General features: G+C 43.4%; 1 protein-coding gene across 1 annotated transcript in view; it reads right to left on the bottom strand.

Moving 5' to 3' along the window:
* Positions 1–667: 667 nt before the first annotated feature.
* Positions 668–24,685, bottom strand: part of glceb (glucuronic acid epimerase b) — an 81,855-nt gene continuing 57,837 nt past the window's right edge. Inside the window, exons 4-6 of the mRNA XM_083997517.1 lie at positions 17,927–18,172; positions 4,948–5,240; positions 668–2,883 (exon numbers count right to left, since the gene is read on the bottom strand). Coding sequence (XP_083853643.1) covers positions 2,152–2,883; positions 4,948–5,240; positions 17,927–18,172 — 1,271 coding nt within the window. The 3' untranslated portion in view covers positions 668–2,151. The remainder of the gene's footprint in view (positions 2,884–4,947; positions 5,241–17,926; positions 18,173–24,685) is intronic.

A 24,685-nucleotide genomic window follows, 5' to 3' on the forward strand; every position in this document is an offset into this window, starting at 1 on the left:
AGAAGCGCCTGCTTGCCGAGCTCTGCTGGCCGAGCTCTGCATGCTGCTCGCGGCAACAAGCCACTTCACCGCACAACACCGGCAACCTCATAGAGAGCCACGGTGCAGCCCTGGCATTACATGAGGTTCACACAGACATTCACGCACACGGGAGGTTTCCTGATAGCCGATAGCAAAGACGGTAGCGCTCGTAGCCGGCAACAGCCAGCAATATAGCAGCCATGTTTAAACGATCATGTGACCGCCGCTCACAGCCCGTCATGTGACAGCGCACGGGTCCCTATTGGACAGCCGCTTGACTGCTCGGCGTCCGGAGCCACAGACACACACAGATGGGATCGTTGTAAAGGCTGAAGTGTCCCGCTTTCATTAAAAAAAAAATTACGTCGCTCTCATTGTCCATTCCGGAAATAGACCCGAAAGAGTAGCTACAACGACAGCCCTGGTATCGCTGCTGATGCCGGATTGTTTTCTGACCAGAGGGTCAAGATTCTGAAAAATCTTAATGTGTGTGGTGTGCTGTGTTTGGAATATCGCAGCACACCACACACAATACGATCAAAACTGTTCAATCACAGATTTTTTATCTTCATGTGTGGGGTCTCTCACAGATAATAAATCGGTTGAGATTTATAAAATCTTTATGTGTGTGGCAGGCATTACTAACACACATTAATTAAAAGTCAACCTGCAGTTCCCTGTGGTCACAACAGTAAAAGACACCTGTAAAGAGCTGAAGAAATGATCAGCAATATTATCTGTGTGTCATACAGTCTGTCACATCAAGGCAACACACACATGTAGACACTAGCCTTTTGTTCATAAAGCCTCGACTCGGCTCCGTTGGGATTCTCAGCCAGGATCTCTGAGATGGGAAACTTCTGCTTTACTAATGGAGCTGAACTTTTGAGTGATGCAGAACTAATTACCTCAGCACGTTAATTATTCACTTGGTTTTTCTGAACGGCTGACAGTTGGTTTTTGTTAGCACCTAAGGATGGTAGCAAACAGCGTGTGATCTCTAAACATCACACACAGACACGATGGGATGGCATCACAGCAGCTCCAACACAGTTCATTAAGAGAAATGATTTATCATGGTTTCTTTTCTTTTCTTCAGATTATTATTGGATTTTTTTGAAGCTGATGTCAACTGAAACACAGCAAGTGTAAGTCACATGAGTCAAGACGCGGTCACGCAGGCAACTCTGACTGAATGCTAAACACAGTGGAATTATGGGTAGGAACCAAGGAGAGTGACTGGTAGCGGAATCGGTTTAACTCTTAGAAATCAAGTTTGTTTCAAGCACCTTAACACACACACACACACACACACACACACACACACTCATACACACACACAAAGATAAAAAGTATTTCAAGCACAAAATAACACACCCCTCCCACTTATTTGTGATTAGGTATCTGTATTTGAGAGAAAAGGGGCTTCAGAAAAGACCTGGAAGTTTCTGGTTTGGAAGCATAAAGCGTTTGAGTCCTCAACGTCAGAAACAAACCTCCTTATACGTGTTCAAAGTTAATGGGATGAAACAATGTTGCTGTGTTGAAATACAACCCAAAAGTATCTTATATCAATATCTTTTTGGCAATATTCTCCAAATAATTTATAATATATTCTGTTATTTACAGTTTATTTCTCTCAATAAACTTTGCAAATCTGGGATGAGATGGTAAAAAAATACAGTTTGAGAAGAGACTAGAGGAAGAATGTCAGAGATGTGAGAAGTTTTGTCTTTCTCTAACATCAAAGTGTATATTGATACTTTAAATCACACCCACACAGACACACACACACACACGCACGCAAACGCACACTCTGAAACTAGGTCTGTGCATAATTACAAACACTAGCTCAAGAAAAAAGAAGAAACACAGGCGTGGGGCGCTACAGTCAGTGTTGCAGAAACTATCAAACCTGCAACAGAGCACACGAGAAAGTTTCAGAGTCGAGAGCTGCAGCTGACTAGACTCATCCTTTAAAACATCATCCTCAACCAAAACTGGGATGCACACAGACACACGCTGCGAGCACCCACCACACATTCAATGATCCACTCGGTCCGTGTACGTAGAGTAGAGCCTGTTCCTCATCGATGATGTATGCCATGTGTGGGGTACAGGACGCTTTACCTAGTTGTGCTTGGCACGGATCCCTTTTAAGTAGTTTTTCCAACGCTTCACCACATCTTTGAAGATGGGGGCGTTGTCTATAGAGGCCAGCAGCTGGAGCTGGTTGATGTGAGTGGTGTGATAGTCCCAGCGCGCCAGGTTGGGGGCGGTGCCCAGCATGAAGTGACGCAGGTCGTAGATGCTCCCGGAGCCCGTGTCGAAGAGCGGCAGCACGGCCTTCAGCGACTCCATGCCGCGGCCGAACAGCTGCCCCGCCTCCCTGCCCAGCTTCTCTCCGGCCGTCTCAGTCAAGTCGTAGAGTCCCAGCAGGGAGTAGATGAAGCCGTTGAGGACGAAGGAGCTGGGCGTGGTGGGGTATTCTTCATACCAGTCGTATTTGTTCATGAACACGGCTTTCACCCCGTGCTGCGCTGAAGGCACCTTGTACGGCCCCACGGCTTTGAGGGCGGCGTTGAGGTAAAGCTGCTCCTTGGTGAGGAGGTAGGCTCTCACCAGGGTGGACATGGCCTGGCCCTGAGCCATGGCCGAGTACCAGCCGGGCTCCAGGGGCCGGAAGCCTTCGCCCAGCTTGCGGGTGACCATGATGGGCCAGCCGCCTCGCTCGTCCTGGTTGCGCACCAGCCAGTCGCTGGCGGCGAAGAAAGCCGCCATGTGGGCGGTGGTGGAGATGGTGACGTTGTCCACAAAGCCGCGCCCATGTAGGACTAACCGCACCACCCGCCTGGGCATGATCTGAGAGGGAGGAGGGGGGGGATAAAATAATGAATGAATGGAAGTAGGATTGGGTATCTCTACATGTGAACATTTCATGTTGATATTCTCACAGAAACCTGGTTCTATTAAAAGTAAAAGTTAAATATTACAAAAATACCTCTACAGTACATATGATCAACATTTACAATGAAGCTATAATTGTTGTTTGTTGATACCATTAACTTAGAGGCAAGTCAATCTAACTAGAAAATTTCCTTCTAGAAATGTTGAGAGTGCCACGGGGACCTATGCTATGAGCGCTTTGCACTTTGTCCACCACACATACAGTATATAACAATCAACATCTTGCTGCTATAAGCACCTTGCACTTTGCCTACCTCATACATGTTTCAGTGTTGTCCATTGTCCAACTGTGTCTGTTTATGCCTCACCTTTGTATAGTAGCTTGTATTCTGTGTATTTTATCACTTTTATGTTATGTGTAGGGACTACAGATGGAAACTAGCTGGGAGCTAAATCTGGTGCAACCATCTTTTCATTTTTTTTTTCCTTTAAATGATTAATGTAATTGCACACTGTCCCTTATTAAACTAATAAACTAAACTAAACTAAACTAAACTGCTACTGAGGGTGTGACCTCTGTCAACATGGGAATCAAACCCACAACCTCGAGGTCAAGGAAAAGCTAATCAGACAGACACCTGATGGTCTTTCTCTGAACCAGTGGTTCCCAACCTCTTTTTGCTCGTGACCCCATTTTCACATCACTAATTTTCGGCGACCCTGCGATCACAGCTGTCAATCAAGATGCGCCAGCTCAAATCTTTTTGTTTATTTGAACTCAATTTATATTCAAGAAACTGAAAGTATAGAATACAGTTGTTTAAGATTGTGGTGTTTTTAATCATCATTTTAAAAGAATAATTATTAGTTAAAAATATTTTTATCAGTAAGTTTTTTTTAAATCAATTACTAGACATTTCAGGCGACCCCATTTGAATTCCAGGCGACCCCACGGTTGAAAAACACTGCTCTAAACACTGAGGAGCTGTCAACCTGTCTGTGTGCATTTGTGTGTGACTGTAATCACATAAAGTTACCTGTGTGTGTGTGTGTGTGTGTGTGTGTGTGTGTGTGTGTGTGTGTGTGTGTGTGTGTGTGTGTGTGTGTGTGTGTGTGTGTGTGAGAGAGAGAAGAGCGTGTGCGTGTGTGTGTTGGTGTGTGTGGTTGTGTTTGACAGAGACTTGATATAAATGTATGGGAGACAGGGGTCAGAAGTGGATAAACTGCAGTGATATCAGAGGAGTCCCTGATTAATTAATTGGTCTCAGCTGTGGCTCTGGCCTGAGGCTCAGAGGTTGCCACGGTAATGTGAGGGGGTTGCCACGACAATAGACGATTTACACCTGCTGAGGCAGACAGAAACGTCAAGAAAGAGGGCAATTTTCTATCTCAGCGCTGGTCTCACATTGTGGCTCATTGTGACAAAACGGCAGCTCCTATCAGAAAAAGAAGCAGACCGTGAGCGTCCACAGGACTTTGTCAATATTTTGATATGTTTTTATTGTTTCTAGAGTAAATATTTTGGAAACCTGTGCGAGTCAAAAGCAGAAGTTCTTCCTGTTTGTCTCAGAAAATCTTTGTATTGGAGTCAATGGGCCTCACTCAGAGGCTCACAGTTCAAATTCTGGAAGTCTCTCCGCTTTTCTGAGCACATCGTGAGAGAGAGGACAAGTCTGTCTACAATTGTGGAAAAAATCATGTAGAGTGTAATTTGTGGCTTGGAACAAAGAAAATTCTACTCTAGCCAGTGATGTCACTATTTCAGAGCTGTAAAGGTCAGTGCCTCAGAGCGTTAAATCCCATGACACTTATTATGAATTCTTTCCCTTATTGAGTGATTTTCTGAATATTTCCTTGATAAATTGATTAACAGTTTCAAAAATTGAAAAATGTTTATCCTACTTTCCCAAGTGTTGAAATGACTCAATGATCAACCTAGCGGCCGATTCCTTATCAGCTGATGAAAAAATGTATTCTCTAATGAAGTCACATAGCTACATGTATATTTCTTGCACCAACCTTGGTAGCCTTCACGGCCTTGGTGTTGGACAGGCCCACGCCCTTCCTGAGGTCGGTGAGCAGGTCCCGGGTCAGAGTGGTCCAGCTGGTCCTCGGCCCGACTCCGTATGTGATTTCATGATCTTTGAAGGCGATGAGCTGCGTGCCGGTCACGTAGTGGATGGTGAAGGGAGGGCCCTTCTCCGTGGTCTCCAGGACAACCGACACGCTGCCGTTGGAGGTGAACTTGATGTCCAGGCTGAGGATGAAGTCTTTGGAGTTCCCCAGCTGGAGGGACACGCCCTCTGAGGACTCTGTGGTGGGGGGAGGGGGAGGGTGCAGCAGATATAAAAGTGGGCGTGATGTATGAGAACAGCAGGAGGTAACACATTATAATAACTACACAGTATTAAGCATTAAAGGGATAGTTCACCCAAAATTCAAATTTCACTCATTATCTACTCACCCTCATGTCGACTAAAAGCTGTGAGAATTTTCAGAGTCCTCCGTTCCTTCTCTGAGTTACGGGGGGGTCTGCGCAGCAGTATTTGTCCATATAATGGTTGTCAATGGATACCAACTTTCTTCGTCCAAAAAGACACACCAAAAAACATCCAAATACCTCCATACTGCTCGTCTGTAATGTCCCTCTTGTATTAAAGCCCCGACATGAGAAATTGTTCCGCTGGTCAGTGCAAATCACACGAGATTTGCACTGACACAGGAAGATCAGTGAACCGAGACACTGGGAGCTTCCACTACAAACAAGTTTAAAATATAGACTTATTTAATTTTTTTCTGAACAATTCTCATGTCGGGGCTTCAATACAAGAGGGACATTACAGACGAGCAGTGTGGAGGTATTTGGATGTTTTTTAGTGTGTCTTTTTGAACAAAGAAAGTTGGTATCCATTGACAACCATTATATGGACAAATACTGCTGCGTGGACCCCCCCGTAACTCAGAGAAGGAACGGAGGACTCTGAAAATTCTCACAGCTCTTGGTCGACATGAGGGTGAGTAGATAATGAGTGAAATTTGAATTTTGGGTGAACTATCACTTTAAATACTGAATTCATCATTTATAACATGTGAATACTGATTAGTATGTAATTTATAAACACAGTTAACATGTTTTACTCATCACTGATAAGCACTAACTGTATTTATAAACTACATACTAATTATTCATGCGTTATAAATGATGAATTCAGTGTTTATTAATGCTTAACTAATGCTTAATAGTGTGTATTTCTTATAAAGTGTTACCCAGCAGGAGAAAGGAAATGTCACTGGGTTCATTCAAGCAAATTCTATCAGAAATAAATTGCCTAACCCGATTTGACTGAACTTCAACAGTTACTGGATGACAATGAACTATTTTTAGCAAACTGACTGAAAGCCTTTTGCAGTGCGTCCGTCTCTCTGCTGATGGTGTGTTCCTATGACACCTCGTCTTTTCACACTCTGCAGTCACATTCTCAGACCGATAACAATCAGACAACTTAAGAAATGATCTGTGGTCAAAGCTTCTTTATCACTGAGCTCTTGTATCGTTATTACCTGTGTGAAGAGCCTCACTGGGTGTGTGTGTGTGTTGGAGAGAGAGAGCAGACAGACACACAGAGACAAGTTCTCATGGGATGTAGAGTACAGATGTGTCACTGCACACTGAGCTTAATTAGGAGGACGGACTGGGGGGAATAGAGGGAGAAAACTGAGGGAAAGAAGAACAGAGCGGCTGCAAGATGGAGTGAAAACGAGAAGTCGATTCACTGCGGTGACTTTTCCCTCCACAACATCTCCTCCCTACAAATCTCAAAGATACAAACTCAGAGGATTCTCATTTTCCATAGCGCCTCGGCTCCTCTTTCACTTCTATCAACTCTCAGTATTCGGCTGCTGCTCTGATTTCATTTCAACAGCCTAAAGCACTACCAGCTCCTGGAACGATCCTAACCCTCCTCTGGCCTTGTTACTGGGTCTGAACAGCAAAATAAAAAATAAATAAAAATAAAAATAAAAATCACGGCTCCCCGAAGGACGATGGGAGGGACGCATGTAGGAGTCAGGAGGAAAAAAAAAAAAAAAGGAGGGTAATGGAATGATGAGTCGCACAACTGCTCTTAAAGCCTCGGCTGAGAGTGGAGAGAGTGAAAATGAGCCAATAGTGAGAAGACAATTGAGGATCGGAGACAGAGATCTCACATGACACGAGCTGAGAAAGCAGAAGTAGACGAGGCCAACTGAGACACAAAGCCAGTCGATCAGGAGGAGAATGAAGGAGAGAGCCAGTCTGGCAGGGGCCGCTGGATGACTACGACTCTTTAATGCACTCATAAATCCATTACTTAAGGCAATGCAGAGAGTAAGTGGATTTGTACCCTGGCCCTGTGATTACTCTGCCATCAATAAAGGATGGGAAGGGAATATAGACGAGATTCCACCTCCTATGCTCTCCACCGCTCTCTGGCTGTTTAGCAGTGAGGCGGGATACGGAGATGACACGCAGCTAGAAATATGTCAGCCACGCTCTTGTGTGAGTGCCAGTGTGAAAGACGAACACTTGAAAATATGCGTACGGTAAGTATTTGGATGTGAGTGGATACAGAAGATGAAAGTGACAACACATTAGTCAATGCCCTTGTGATTAGCAAAACACATTCTCCACACCCAGACAGGAGTCAGTGGCTACAGAAATACTCAGCCAGCCCCCGCAGGAAGTTGGAATGTTCATATTTCTATTATTGGTCATTCCCTCAATTGATATTATTTATATCTTTGAAAATAACCATGGAAAATAGTGGAAAATGCATAAAACTCGAATGTAACGCATATTGACAAAGATAAACATTTTCATATCTGAGATTGAAGCTGAAACCATCAAATTGTCTCTGGTGATTTTCACTTGACAGATGACTCAACACAATTGAACAATTATGAGATTAGCTGCTTATTTATTTCCTATTGATTGACTAATCAATTACTTGACTCATGGCTTCAGTGCGACATGTTACAACACTGAATCAGAGGAGGTTTTATGGGTTAGATACAGTACCAAAGACTCTGAATCTTATATATATAAATATATATATATATACATACATACACACATACAGTATATATATATATATATATATATATACAGTATATGTATTCACAATATTGTGTGCCCACTCTAACTGTTTCTGAACACAACCTTGAATCTTTGTGAAAAATGTTTTCTCCTTTTTCAATGCAAAACTGAAAACAAGCCATTAAATCTTAAAAAGAAGAATCTAGATCTGGACTCTGACTTGGCCAACTCACATCCACTCTGATATCAAAGTTGTAAAATCAAACCCATCACGTCAGTATTTCTCCTCCAGTAGCTATCCATGTAGACTTATTAAATATCTATCTGTATAATAGCTTTTATTGATGATGGTGGAGTTTAATGGAGTTTAGTCAATCAAAACATGAGGAATTTACAGGAAAATGAAGATCCTGTCTGTTTAGTATCCGCTCTCATATAACTCAGTCAGAGCTGAGTAAAGTTAGAGGCAACAGAGTTTAAGGTGACAAGCTGTAAACCTCCAGGTCTTCAGCTTTACCTGTAGTAAAGGCTGTAGTTTGTCTCCGACTGACGGAGCAAACCATCGCCTACTGCATGTGTTGCATATCTGCAAGCAACATGATCATAATGTATAAAGTGAGATTAAAATGTAAACAACAGATCACTTTGCTCTCTTGAGGTTGATTTGCTGTTGCTCAATGATTTTTTTATGTTCTTGATGAACGGGTGTTTTGTAGCCATATCCACCATATCATAAAATGTTGCAGTTTTCCACCTCCATGATGAATTGTTCTGCATCCATTACGTCCAGTTATCTTAAGCCCCCCTCCGACTGACTGGTCACATGTGGCTTGTGCCAGCGGGTGTGACTGATGTTGACAAAGTGATGATTTTATGATCCATTGTGTTACATTTAACCGGGTGCTCTGTTTGGTGCGATCTAATGGACCTGGATGGACGCGAGCTGGCTGCGTAGGGAGAATGTTGAAGCTCCCTGGTAAACTGCTTCTACAGAGTGCAGCAGCATGAGATCATCTGACCAACTGACATGTTTGTCTTCCTGAAGAAGCAGCTGCTCGGGATCAACCAGGACCGGGATCATTAGGGTTTGTTGTTTATCAGTGTATAAAAAGCCACATTACATCTACAGTGATTTAATGCTGCAAGGAAATGAAACATCAAAGCTTAGTGAAAACTTTTTAAAGGCTCTGGAGCTGGCGACAGCTGCTGCTGCATCTGTATACCGCCAACACCCCGCTAATTCAAACAGGGGGTTTGTTTCTACAAACTACATTTTTGAACGTTTGACCGAACACGAAGGAAATTCTGGAAAATATAGGTGCTCAGCGGAGGACAGCGCTCGTGCAGCAACGTGCAGATGGTTGGATATTATCAGGGGACAGACGATTGATCCACTTGTCAGAGGATTTCAGAGGCTGTTCAACACCGGTGCCCTAGATACAGTAAGGAAGAAAAAAGACCCAAACAAAAAGGAAGGGAGTGGGAGAGGAACTGGAGGGAGACAAGACGGAGAGAGAAACTGACAGCAGAGGAGGAAAACAAAAAGAAGTTTGGATGAGGCAGCAGAACAAGGCATTAAAATGGACGGGGCAGATACGACTGCAACGTTTTGGGGGGTACACGAGGGACGAGGGGTGATAAGTGGGTAGAAATGAGCAAATAGAGGTGGAAGATTTAAGTCTAGCAATAGACGGGAAGATTAATGGAGAATGAAGACTGCCAAGGGAGGGTTGAGGGGAGATGATGAAACCATGATGATGTCAAAGGAAAGACGGAGCTGCGGTGATGAGCTGGAGCTTTAAGGCGAGGTGAGCATGGAGCTGAACAGACAGAGAGAGGGAGAGAAAGGCGTGGAGCGGTGAAATGAAGAGAAATTGTTGATGATGAGAGGCTGAAAGCTGAAGAATTAGGAGGAGGGGAAAATTACAGTAGAGACGGGGGCTCAATAGAGGACAGAGAGAGAGAGACGGAGGGAGAGGGGAAGTATCAGCAGGGGATCAGATGAGAGCCACAGACGACTGGATAAAAGACTTTGACTTCTTCCAGTTCCAGATAGGAGCCTGCTGCCAGCTATCTTGTGGTCTTGGTTATTTTACAGCTGTAAAACTAGGCTAGATTCCCAGTCTCTATCAGCACAGATAATCAGGCATATAGTTAAAGGGATAGTTCAACATTTTTGGCAAATTGGTCCATTGCCATAATCCCTATAGTTCTAGGAGGAGGTTCATTACCTTTAATTGTCGGTGCAAGCTATTTTTAGAACGGCAGAGAAGAGCCGCGAGCTGCTCAGAGCTACACTACGGAGGCTAATGGGATTTCTTAGTTTCCCCTGATCAAACTATTAAAGGGATAGTAGCATTTTTTTAAAGAGGGGTTGTATGATCTACAAATAGACCCTAAGTACTTTAATTGCAGTAGAAGACTCTCTGCACTCCTCCCGTTAGCAACGCCAGCCCATAGCCCTGCCCAGAGATTTACAACACACAGTGTTGTGAACAGACCCAAAGAAACGGACTGTTTTCGCAGCCTAAAAGAGGTTTTACCTGAAAAAAAATACACAGTTCCATTCCAATTAAAGTACTTCATCATCATACAACCCCACTTTAAAAAAAATGCTACTATCCCTTTAAATACACAATCCAACAACTCCAAAACGCTCTGGTGAACAAGTTGTGACCTGCACATTCACCACACTATGAGATAATAACACAACGTTACGAGTAAATTCATGTAAAACTGCTGATGCGTGTTCCCGTCAGGGACAGTTTTTCATCAAGCAGTCTCTGCATTTACCTCAAAAACAAGTCCATCTCGTAACGTTCCATAATGGGCCCATTAACAAGTGTGGGTAGCGTAGATTCATCCACATTAATATGAGACTTTTTTGTCGGAATTTTTCGTTCTGCCGCTGGAGAAACTCCTCGTTGTCCCTTTAAAGGTGTTCGATGGAAACGCACTTAAACCAGCATTATTCACATTCATATTTTTATCGATAACGATCGACAAGTGGATGGAAACATGGTTACTGCCTGTGTGAAAGCAAAGCACCTTAGACACCGTCTGTCTGTGCAGGACAGAGAGCCTGAGCTGGAACCACAGGGTCTCCATGGCCGCACTACAGTGAAGCTGCCACCCTGAGGATGAAGCAAGAGAACCTGGGTCAGTCTTGTGGATGAGGGGCTTAGAGGGCTGGGACTACAGCTCAACGTTCACACCATGAAGCAGTAGATGAGGCAGGGCGTGTGTACAGCTGACCTGCTTTAAATTCAAATTGCAATTTTTCCGACTGATATTGAGACTGTCATTTACACTGCACTAATGATCCAGTAATGAAGCCGCACCTGTTTTTGTGTTCTGTGTGTTAGGTTGCCTAGAGTTATGAAATATTGCTTTTGTTCTTGTTTTTATGTCCCTCTGAATTGTTTGGTTTTCACAGAATTTTCACAGAATTTTTTACTAAGATAGGTATTATTGTATTATTGTACAGTACTGTATTCAATTAAAAATCCAGGTTCATTTACACAGAATTTCCTCAGGCAAACATAACTATGATGATAATTAAAATATTCTTTTCTCTTTTAAAGGGAAACAGCTGCTATAATGAGTACATAACAGAGAGCTTCTGAATGATGTGCATATAAATATTGAGCGCTTAATTTAATAATAAAAAATAAAAAAATGAAAGGGAAGTTTGAGTTCCAGCCGTGTGACAGCACTTGCAAAGCTATCTCACTCTCTGAGTTGCAATGTGTGGCTGTGCAGTATCATGTGACCAGAGCCACAAAGGCTCCAGAAGCTGCACCGGTTAAAACAGAAACACTGTCGCACTGAATAACTCTAAATAATTCATAGGTGAAGAGGTGCAGGTCCAGATAGGGCGACCCACTTATTAGTGGCATCAGGAGTTGGGTTTTTAGAAGACCCTTGAAGTGAAACGACAAAACCATCTCTGAAGCTCAACATTAGGCGACAGCAGTCGAGTCGATTTCCCAGAAACAGTTGTCATTAGTTACAGGAACAGGGATAATCAGCAGCATTTATACGCAACTGCATCTCTTCAGTCAGTCACAGAGAACTCCAATCTCACCAGCTCTGAGTCAGACGGTGTTTTTCCTCACCGTATATTCATACTGCAGCCCTGAACACCACTCTGTCTGGGACATCATTAAAATTACAATACGTCTAAAGTCTGTTTTCCTTCATATTTTCCCTCTTTACAGACGGCGAACGCTGCACACAATAACAAATGACTGTTAAGGTCTGAGAGCAGCTGGAGCAGAGTGTCCTCGGCGCCGCCTGAGCCTTGGATGCAAAGAGAGCGAGGTGAATTAAATGTGGTTGGTCGGAGCCGACACGGTGCAAAGTCAGTCAGTTTTATTACAGGTGATAAAACTGCTGTTAATCACATACTTATGGAGAAATCAACACATTAGAGGCAACGCAGACGGATGAGATACTTGTGAATCTCATCAATTCACTATCAAAGACACAAAAAGCTTTCAGTGAAATTTTATCTAATGTCAATTCATTGTCTTGGTATCTTAAAGGGATAGTTCAACATTTTGGCAAATTGGCCCATTGTCATAATCCCTATAGTCATATCAGTAGGTTTGTTACCTTTAATTGTCGGTGCAAGCTATTTAAAGAACGGTGGAGCAGAGGTAAATTCATGCAAAACAGATGATGCACGTTCCCGTCTGTGGCAGTTTTCCAGCAAGCAGTCTCTGCATTTACCTTGAAAACAACTCTCTCTCTCTGTCTGGTAACGTTGTGTTATTATCTCATAGCGTGGTGAATGTGCAGGTCACAACTTGTCCACCAGAGCGTTGTGGAGTTGTTGGATTGTGTATTTGATGAGTTTGATGAGAGAAACCAATAAATTCCATTAGCTTCCGTAGCGTAGCTCTGAGCAGCTCACGGCTCTGCTCCGCCGTTCTAAAAATAGCTTGCACCGACAATTAAAAGGTACAGCAATGAACCTACTGCTATGACTATAGGGATTATGGCAATGGGCCAATTTGCCAAAATGTTGAACTATCCCTTTAAATACATTCTGTTATCAGACATAACTGTACTCTTTATAAATGGTTTGATCAAAATAAGAAAGTTCCACAGAGCACCAGTGACTTTCGCAGTTGCATTGGCTAACTTGACTTGATGTGGGTGAACATGTAGTTAAATCAATCCCCCATCTAGTTTCCTGCTGCTCTAAATACTCACAAAACATCTATTAAACTACAACTGAAAAGCATTCATCTGTAGAAAAAAGTAATTTCTTTGAAGATAAACAGCTCTCTGTTATGTATTTTCACTAATTACAGCCCTTATTGACCTTGAAATGAGAAAGAAGATTTAATTATCATTAGAGAAGTTATTATTTTTAACCCAACAGCCCCCCCTCCCTCCCAGGACCCCTGCTCCAGGCCTTTAGTTGAGGAAATCGTGTCTAACTGGAGCTCTATGAATTTTAATTGAGCACCCCTGGGTTAGATCTCCATCAGTGCACAGCCAACGTGTCTATAAATGGAGATGATTCAGTTCTGTGGTTCTGTGGTTTCACTCTCCACAAGTGGGAGCCCGGAAAAGACGGCTCCAAAAACACACAGGATCGTCAGTAACAAATTCCAAAAAACTCTGCTCTCATCCCTCAAGTTTACCAAGAAGCATCTTGACATGACATGACATTAATGACAAAATGACTTATGGACTGATGAAATTGTGGAGTTATATGGGAGGAACATGGAGCACTAGGAAAGAAAAACTCACTGTAATCCAACACAGGAACACATAATCCCACAGGTGAAGTCAGGTGGAGGGAACATCCTGACTGGGGCTGATCTTGTCATTATAGAGGGGAAGATAAATTCCCAGCTTTATCACGATATCTTCCAGGACAACACCCAGCGAAGCTCAGGAGCAGCTGAGTGCCACAGCAGCACAATGACCCCAAATATCAAAGAAAATCTCCTACAGAACAGCTACAGACAAAGAAAATCCACCTTCTGGGGCGGGCCAGTCACAGCCCAGACCTTAATCTAGTAGGGAAGCTGTGAGACCACCTGGAGAGAGATTCTCAAGTATCTGAGCTGAAGAAGGTTGTGAGATTATCGGCACCAACAGAGATTCAGCCTGTTCAATTCCAGGTGAATCCTTGGATTTAATAAGTATTAAATCGTCAAATTTTTACTTTGACTTCCAACAGCGCCAGGAATGTTCAATGTGGATGTTCATCAGGACACACAAGGTTACCCATCAGGCCTAACATTCTGACCAGTGACAGGTGAAGTGAACACTGAATAACTCCTCATCATAGCACCAAAGTTGACGTGTTCGAAGCAGGAAAAATGGTCGTTGTAAGGATCAGGGGTCTCATTTATAACCGTTGCGTACGCACAAAACGGGCCTGAAAGTGGCGTACGTGACTTTCCACGCCAAGGTTGTGATCTATAAAAAACAAACTTGACGGGAGAATGTGCGCAGCCCTAAGCAAACTCTGAGCCATGTGTACGCATGGTTTGGAGGAAAAGGGGAACTGGCTCTTTGCACAGCTCCACTACTTCCTGAACTTAATGCTGCTCCTTTGTTTCCTGTTTTAGATTATTGGACAAACTGATTAATCCAGGTGTGTCTGAGTAGTCACAATGGTCAGACACACCTGGATTAATCAGGTTGTCCAATAATGCAAGACAGGAAACAAAGGAGCTGCCTTAAGTTCAGGAAGTAGTGGAGCTGTGCATAGAGCCCATTGGCGACACAGACGGTGTGGTGGTGAACTGAAGTCAGACTCAGGAAATGTAGAGTGAGAAGAACGATTATGTTTTTATTATCGGCCGTCACACATTTAATTTCAACCCGTATGCGTTAGATCCATGTTGCCACGGTGATTTAATTCAACAGCGTTATTTTGCATCGGACTTGTGTTTCAGAAACATCTTCTTAGAATTTAACTGAAAATTCAAAATCAAAATTCCTTCTCTATATTTAATCACCACCATCTCTCTGTCATATTGTCCACTCCCAGAGCGCAGAGGTAGGAGAGGACGGCGCGGCTGCATGGGATAAAGCATCCGGTCCTATCAAGAGTCAATTAAATATCAAAGACTGGGAAAAAGCCACTAATCACAATCGTTACACTCTGTTTTCTTGTTATCAGTCCTACTTAATGCTGTTCATCACAAAAACTGAGAGAAAACCGGCATAAATAAAAGCGTCATGTTCGTTAATTCTTCAGAATATACTGTATTTCAGGATGGAGGATACCACTAACTGACTGACTCAACACATTTTTATTGATCAGTCTAATTACTGTAAATATATAAATACAGCAGTGAGCTCCGTGCGTAATGCTGCACCACGGCACCGCTGGAGGAGAATAAGGAGGGAGAGGGTCTTCAGGGATCAACGACTGCCTGGCCCATGATGGTGGTGACTGGTTCATAACTTGTTTCAGATTCACTACAACTGTTGTCATTGTTGTAACCATGTGCCGAACCGGGTCTGGCATTTGAGAGGCAGCGCACCAAAACAACACGGCGTGCGCTCTGAGCCGCTGACGCCGTTAACAGCTGCAGCAACACGTCACGTTGTCACTTTCACACCTGCAGCTAATTCACAACAGCGACAGAACAAGTAGAGCACGTCAGGCTCATTGACATGCAGATCACATTCATGAGGAGGTTTGCATCGACCATCTAGGGTTGAAACAGGGCGTGTACAGGGCGGAACGTGAAGCGGATTCAGCTGCGCACACTTGTAGGAACTCTGTGATTTATAAAGAGAAGTTTGCTTGCAAGTGTGCGTACGCAGGGTTTTATAAGTCTGAATATTTTTGGCGCACGCAAAACTTGGCTTTTGGGCGTACGTACCCTTTTAGTAACGATCCTACGCACAGTTTTATAAATGAGACCCCTGAGACCACTGGGTCTCTCATGTGAACAGCTGCAGCTCCCTGGGCTGTTCCTGGTCTGCAGTGGTCAGGATCTATCAAGTGGTCCAAGGAAGGAACCAGGAGTGTCCTGGACTAAGGATTTTCATAGTCAAATCTGATTCCTCAGATTTTGCACATAGTCAAATAATCGTCGAATCATGTTGTTTTTCCGCTCGTTGATTCATGATCTTATATCCGTCTGTTTCCGCTCCGGAGAAAAGAGTCGAGAGAGAGAGAGAGAGACGGGTGCGCCGGTCCTCCACCACTCACTGGGATGTTTGTATCAAAACAGTCTGGCCTATATTATAAGAAGAATTTGTGTGGTTGGACGATGCCTGGGCAATGAGACGAAGAGCGATATACAGATGAGTACTGAAAGTAATCTGAAGTTTTATATTAATGTGTCGCACTTGTGTGACAGGAAGGACTGTCTAGTTTTTGATTTGTCAGAAAATGTGTCTTGTAATCCCATATGGGATGGGCCACAACGAAAAGAAATATTCATTCATTCATTTGAAAACAGAATTCTCTGTCAAATCAGATGTTCAGCAGCAGGCAGCACCCCTATATGATCAGAATGGTATATCTGGTTTTTTCACAACCACATTTTGTGACGATTCGGCGACGAGGTTGAAGGTCGAATCAGACCTCCAATAGTTGAATAGTGGACTATTCGACATCAGCCCTAGAAGGCAGAGTGGTGAAGCGGCTCATTGAAGGCTGGCCTGTGTGCTCCATCCAACAGACCAGATACTGTTAGTTGCTCAGACTGAACAAGTTCATGCTGCTTCTGATAGAAAGCTGTCACAACACACAGTGCAGCGCAGTTTGTTGTGGATTTGGCAGCAAAAAGGACCAACACAATATTAGGTAGGTGGACACACTAACTGGATTTCCATCCAAATGTACCGAATTTAAGAGCGGATTTTGTGAAAATGCGCAAAAAGCAAATGCGAATTTATGCCCGTTTCCATTCGTTATTGTTTTGCGATTATTGGGAGAGGAGGAGTGCGCCGTGAGATTACGTCATAAGACAGCGTGAATGTATCCATGACAACAGTTGACACTCAGCTGACAGCTGACACTCAACATCATGGATAATTAAGTACTTTCCGGACTATAGGCGCACTTGTATAAGTCGCACCAGCTAAATTTAAAAGAAAATACACTATAGGCCGCACTTGAATATAAGCGTCAGGTTTTCATGTTGTAACATGAGATATTTACACAGAAAGACAGTAGGGAACTGTGACAGTCCGCTCGCTTTTCTGCTGTTTTGGTTGTGCTCTTCTCGCCCACGTGCGTTTGTTGACAACGAAGCCGGCGAAAAATCAATAAATGGAGCGGTGGATAACGTTACATAACATATACGATGTTACAGCGTGTGTTTGTGTAGTCTTAACCGTCATAAACAAAAGATTATGGGTTATGGAGCGCGTTTGTGTTGCGGTGTGCAGAGGAGAGCTGGGAGACCGGGGAGTCCAGCAGCACTTCACCCACAAACTCTGCCTCAATTCTCATAACCTGTTTCCATAACAAAAAGTCGCATTTTCATTTTATCGATACGCTGACAAATCCACCCCCCCAAAGCGTAAAAACTTTTATGCGCATTTACTGCCTTTTTTTTCTCGAATTTCTGGCGTTTCCATCCAAGTATTTATTCGCAATTTTTGAAAATGCGAATAAAAAAAGGTGGATGGAAACACAACTATTGTTATATCTGATGGGTGTGTGTCTGTTTTACGTTTTTGGACCAATCGATGCAGAAAAGCAGGTCATCCCAAAGGGTTAACATTCCCTCTCCATGTCTCTGCTGTTTGTGGCTGGTCTGCAGTCATCCTGCCTGTCTCCTCCTCACCCCGCTGTGGTGACTCACCCCTGACTATCATCCTGTCCTGAGGGTGCAGCGGCATATCCAGCCTCCTACAGACTGAGTGAAAGCAGATAAGCTGCGTGCCCTGAGGCCGTGTGGTGGTGGTGGGGGGGGGCTCACGTACCTGCAGCGCTGAACTGGCGCACAGAGGTAGCTCGGGTCTTGTCGTGGACGCGGCTGAGACCGCAACCTTTGGGCACACTCCAGGGCGCCGTGCTGGCGCGGCTGTCCCTCTCCTCGGCCGTATCGTAGACCTCCACGTGGGGGGGGCGCTCCGTCAGGTTTTTGCTGTAATGACTCAAACCGTATTGGGCGATCTGGATGGCGTAGAAGTAGCCCTGAGGGCCCCACTGAGTGGACAGAGGCACGCCTGGATGGAGAAGGAGGATAAGAAGGAATTATGTCAAATTAAATAAAGAGAAAGTACACTTCAGATACCACGGCTGGAGTTGTTTTTCTCCCTTTTCCTCACTTTTACAGCATAAATCTTGTTTTATGTGGAGGTTTTTCTTTGAGGCTCTCTGCTGTCTATTTCAAGTAGATGTTCCTTCGTTAAATAGAAGCTCTTCTGGCTCGAGGAAAGACTAAATCAGTTCAGTGCTGGAAAACTTTTCAGTACTGGATGAGTCCAGCTGAGACTCAAATGTGGGCCTACAGAAACAAGACAACAAAGTAAAAGAAAAAATGTCAGAAAAAGGTTAGAGCAACACCACACCAGCGATGGTGATAAAGGCTCCGGCTGTGTGGTGAAATCCAAGCTAATCTACAGCGTTCCACCGGAGGCGAGCTTCCCTCTTCACACAGCCAGGAATAGCTCCGGCAGAAGAATTACTCTGATTAACAGATAGTTCACTTAAAGACCTTGTGACACAGAGAGCACACGTGAAACCCAAACCCCATCCTTCTGAGAAGAAGAGTGTAATATGCTGAGATTAGAGCTGGTGATAATGTGGCTCTAAACTAGAATAATCACCTGATCACTTGTCTTCTACTCTCCTCCTGCTGTTTCCCTAAACAAACACATCCCATAACCACTTCATGCCACTATGCTGTTTGTTTGTACTTTCCTGTGTAAAATGAGTTAAAAAGATGAGGGAAATAAAACTTCACTGTTTTTTTGACTGTACACTCTGGACATAAATTAACGTAAAATAATACTTCACTTACTTAATTATCTTTTTAATTATTACATTAAAGGGATATTTCAACATTTTGGCAAATTCGCCTCTTGCCAATTGCCATAATCCCTATAGTTTTAATATTGTACATTATTATCTCATAGTGTGGTGAATGTGCAGGTCACAACTTCTCCACGAGAGTGTTTTGGAGTTGTGATTATGTATTTGATGAGTTTGATGAGGGAAATACCATGAGCCTCCATTAGCTGCGTTAGCTGAGCAGCTCGCGTCTCTGCCCCGCCGATCTAAAAACAACATGCACCAACAATTAAAGGTAATGAACCTACTCCTATTGTCTATAAGGATTATGGCAATAGGCAAATTTGCCAAAATGTTGAACTATCCCTTTAAGGTTAAGCGGCGAGATTCTTCGAAATGATGTTATTTTCCAGATTTTGTTGTGACTAATGTCTTCCCACATCTCTTTTTCACTTGACAGTGAGAACCTTTAACAAGAACCTTCCCCCCCAGCCGTCCCTGACCCCCCCCTCTGCAGCAGGACTGGATGCAGTGACAGGGGCATGATCCCTCGCTGCCGTCCCGTCCACTGACACTGCTCATTTGGTTCACTGCAGCCTGACAAACCACAGCTGCAGCACCATCCCATCCCACTGCACCCAGGTTCTTCATGTGGGGAATAAATGTGTGGTGGATACATCTGCCTGGGTGCCCCTCTTCTACTTGCTTCTGTACTAAGGTGGTTAACAGGTCGGCTTAAAGGGATAGTTCACCCAAAATTCAAATTTCACTCATTATCTACTCACCCTCATGTGGACTAAGGGCTGGGAGAAGTTCCAGAGTCCTCCGTGGCTTCTCTGAGTTACAGCGGGGCTCCGTGCAGCACTGCATGTCCATATGACGGTTGAGAACGGAGCTCACTTTTCTTTGTCCAAAAAGACACAAAAAACATCCAAATACCTCCATAGTGCTCGTCTGTAATGTCCCTCTTGTATTGAAGCCCCGACATGAGAAATTGTTCTGAAACAAATTAAATAAGTCTATATTTTAAGCTTGTTTGTAGCGGAAGCTCCCAGCACTGCTCTTCCTGGTCCGTCCAAATCTCGCGCGATTTGCACTGACACCCAGTTCACGGCTCCGCAAATCGCACGAGATTCCGGCAGAGCAACACTGGGAGCTTCCGCTACAAACAAGCTTAAAATATAGACTTGTTTAATATTTTTCGGAACAATTTCTCATGTTGGGGCTTCAATACAAGAGGGACATTACAGACGAGCAGTATGGAGGTATTTGGATGTTTTTTGGTGTGTCTTTTTGAACAAAGAAAAGTGAGCTCCGTTCGCTACCGTCATAGTGCTGCACGGAGCCCCGCTGTAACTCAGAGAAGGCACGGAGGACTCTGAAACTTCTCCCAGCCCTTAGTCCACATGAGGGTGAGTAGATAATGAGAAATTTGAATTTTGGGTGAACTATCCCTTTAAAGAAGACTGCACAGAGGCATGGTGTGGCATGTGGAGCTGTTGCATGAATGACTGTGAATCTGCGGTTTTTATACACATACGTTATTTAGTGATAAATTATTAGCAGTTGTTTTATAATGAATTTAACACGATGCTTTTAATTACAAAATAAGTATAGAGTGTTAATCATGCACCGTATGCTTTATTGTAGCAAGTGAGTATCTAAACTGTGGATTTTCTTTGGCTTTGACTCATGGAGCATGAATTTATGCTGCTTCTTATTATTTATATTGAATATGAAGAGTACAGAGCAGGGACCAGGGTTATATACCACACTGATGAAGTTAAGTCCCACAAATGCTTCCTGTTGACTGGATATATTTGATTAATGTGTTCATAAAAGAGTAAGGAGAAAAAATGTATTCAAACACACACACTCTCCATCTCCACACAAACACACACACTTCCAATCCCCCTGCCAGGCTTTCCTCCATGCCTGTCTTGTTACTGGCATCTCCCTTGACAACTTAAGTCAAATGACTGTCAAAGTCCTAACACTATAACACTGTGCTACTCACTGAATAACACAGAGTAATCCATGTGGAATTGACTGTTAAGCCCCCCCCCACACACACATATTTTCATAACTCTAGAGAGTGGACTTGAACTTGAAATCTGGAAAACTAGGTCTTCTGCCAATTACAGCAGGTTCTAAGCCCACTGAAGTTACTGCAGCAGAAAAAGTGCCACACCATCCTGTCGTTGTGTAACAACACCCTTCCTCCTCGGTTTTCGTCGCCGTCTTTGACCTCTGAAGGGTCAGTGAAACTTCTAAGTAGAGATTAAAATTGATTATTAGGGGCTAGATGTTCAATATTTCCAATATGTCATACACGGGGACTGATAACTGTGATGAAACCACAGGGAATTCAGACTCAACTCAGTGGGTTCCTTTAGATAAACAGACAAGCTCAGACATTGGAGCCCAAATGGTTTTCAATGGTTTATCAACAGATAACTTAATTTTACCATTTATGTGAGTGTCTGGTTGCCTCCTAGTGGCCACATCAGCTCAATACATATTTAAAGGTTATAGCTACAAGCTACTTACAACAATTTTTCAAAACTAATACATCCATCCACAGAACGTCTAGAGGGGTGCAGAATCAAAGTATTAATTTTACAGATTTTTTTTAATAGCATATAAATAATTGTTTTATAAATTTTGACGGGTCCAAAATATATAAATATTTACATCTGGTTACGTTGGCAACGTCGACATGAAATGATCTCTGTGCCAACAGCATTAGTACGTTGACGTTACGTGAGGTGGAGCTCACCAGATCCTGATAGCTCTATCAAAGATATTCAATAAATGGAAAGATACTCCATGAGCGGCTGCTCCAATGATATGAAATGGTATACACTTCCTGTCTCTCTAAATGGGCGTGGCCAACCGTCACCACCTCGTCTGTGAACGTGTGTGTGGATTTATACAATTTGTAGGTAGATGAAAGTGAGATATTAATATTTACTTATTATAACATTAAATATTTACACTACTAACAGTAATATTTAGCATGACAAAAATAATTTAAATCATTTTCACAGGAGTTCGCGGCCGTTTGTTTGACGTTGCCTAGGAGATCTGTGCCAAATCTCGCGAGAGTGTGTCGTGGAGACAGAGACAGGTCTGGAACAAAGTGGATTTTCTCCTGATGTGTCCGTCTGAAAATTCCCATTTTCGTGTCAAACTGTTCAGAAGAGATGTGGCTTGTGAAAAATGAGTCCAAAATTTACTTCAGTGACTGTGGGGAGAAAGAATCGACCATAATATGTGTTCACGTTCAATTGTCCCATTGGAGTCAATACACTCCAGGCTGCCTCTGGTCTCCCTAAAGGGGCGTGGCCGTGCAGAAGCCCACGTGACATTATACAGGAAGCTGACTCGTCATGGAAGGTCTTGGTTTATAAACCGTCTTTGCCTCTATGAAGGAATGGCATCATGCTAATGCTAATGCTAACTAACGGTCAGCCGGTACTGTAGCGTTTCCAGTGCAGGTGTGATGCTGCAGGTTTGTCGGTTTGTCTGCAGGTGAGTTAGTGTGAAATGATTCAGATGTGTTTCTAGTCCACTGTCAACACTGTCTGCTGCTCGTTAAATACGGTTAGCGTTAGCTTAGCTTTAGGTACTAACCGCTCCCTAGGCGTACCTGGCAGCCAGTACAATTGAAGGTTGGAGCGAGAGTGGGTGAGTGTGAGTGTGATACGTACTAGCCGGGAGGAATTAAACTTGTAGCTAACACCTTTAAAGGGACAACGAGGAGTTTCTCCAGCGGCAGAACGAAAAATTCTGCGACAATAAAAAAGTCTCATATTAATGTGGATGAATCTACGTTACCACTTGTTAATGGGCCCATTTTCGAAAAATATATGGTTTTGGTTATGTTATTTTGTTATTATTAGTGGTGGTGGAAATGCTGGGCGAGCCGACAAGCGTTTCTTTACTTTCGGTTTTGTGGCGAGTCATGAGAATAACGCCGCCGAATCGCCGTTTATGGTCGGGACTATGACGGTATGTGATCGTCTTCCAACCTCTGACTTTAATTCTTGATGAATGAAAACATGAGTCTGTCTTGCGCCGGTCAAAGAATTTCACGGTGCGCGGAGGCTCATAAATGTAGTGTGAAAACGCTTCGCTTTTCCAAAACTCCTTGTTGTCCCTTTAACATTTGCATTACTTCATAACTGGACATTCTACGTCATGATATTTTACTGAATGTTGCACTACCTGCTGCTGAGCATGGAGGGGCTGAATGCTGGACCCAGCTGTAACCCGGGTGTAAAAGGTAATCATATGAAAATCACATGCACTCTGGTTGCAAGCCTTTTGGAGCCCAACACAAATGAAAACATTAACGCCTGCACACCGACTCCAACCAATTTTCTTTTTTGACAATACCCAGATTGAACCGGGATCAAAGTGTTGTCTGTTTAGATTACTCTGTGGTTCGGAGTCGGGGCTTTAACCACAGTGGTTTGCAACAGTGTCCTGGATTCCTCTCCCAGACTATTGTTCCGAGTCCTCCTCTGTCTTCTCTAGGAAGTGCTATATTTATCTTTGTCAGCAGGCTGAGTGTGCACAGGGTTTAGGTTAAGGAAGATCTGGCATCATGTATGTGTTTGCTCCAAGCTTGCAGGAGAGAATGTGAGCATTTTTAATCAAGCACATGAAAGACTATAAGACCTGTTTAAGGTCTGTATGTGTGTGTGTGTTGTTGGTCTGCTATAGAACAGGGTGTGAGGATAAAGGAAGTGAAGGGAAAACCCCAAAATGAGGCAGATAGTGATTTAAGAGGGTGCTGTTAGAGAGGATTATCTACTTCCACTAATGACAGTGGCTCGGCTGCTGGAGCTTCATTTCTCTCAGCTTCTGTTCTTTGTCTTGTGGAGGCTCCGGTGAAGTAACCCTCCTCTATAAAACCACAAACCCTCCAGGAGCTGTGACAAGTAATAACACATAAAAGTGCTGTGTTCTTAAAAGTGTTTCATGGCTGAATATTTTTTCTTTTTTACATCCAAATATTATCACAGTGTAAAGAAGCAGGTGAGTGCTGGAGCTGGATTTCTCAGTTACAATTAAGGTAGGTGATAAATACCAGACTGCTGCAGCGACGTACAAGGGTCATTTCAGCATTAAATGCATATTGTTAAAGGCAACTTTTCTGTGGGTAACAGGCTGTATCGGGAGAGAAATGCTCCCGTGACCTTGATTAAGCCCTGAGGTACCCCTGACTGTGACAAGCTAATTAATGAACTGCTATTTTCACCTATAAAAATATGCTAAGTTGAAGAGAGGTGTGTGTATACTTGCAGTTGTGTAGTGCTACATAGCAAAGAGCCTTGGGCTTAATTAATGGAGCTTGATAAATTGTGTGTGTGTGTGTATGCGTGCACAAGCGTGTGCGCATAGGACTCCTTAATTCTGTAGTAAAAGAAGCTCTGCAGGCCACTGCAGGGTGCGAACAGCTCGTCTGTTCCTCAGCCACCAACTACTGACAGATTTGGCTGACCCATTTATAATATATATACCCACCCAAAAATACACTATATGCTGTATTATGTTAACTTTACCACTGGGTGCACCTAACCCAATTAAGGATGTTAAGTAGAACTACATTTCTTTCGTATTAAAAACTACAAAAAGACACAATGAATGTAATGAAAACACCAAAAGTCAGGGAAGCTAACAGAACAGGAGTGTTGTCTCAGCTACCTCCCAATTCA

The sequence above is a fragment of the Trachurus trachurus genome (assembly GCF_905171665.1).
Source record: "Trachurus trachurus genome assembly, chromosome: 3".
NCBI classification, from domain to species: domain Eukaryota; kingdom Metazoa; phylum Chordata; class Actinopteri; order Carangiformes; family Carangidae; genus Trachurus; species Trachurus trachurus.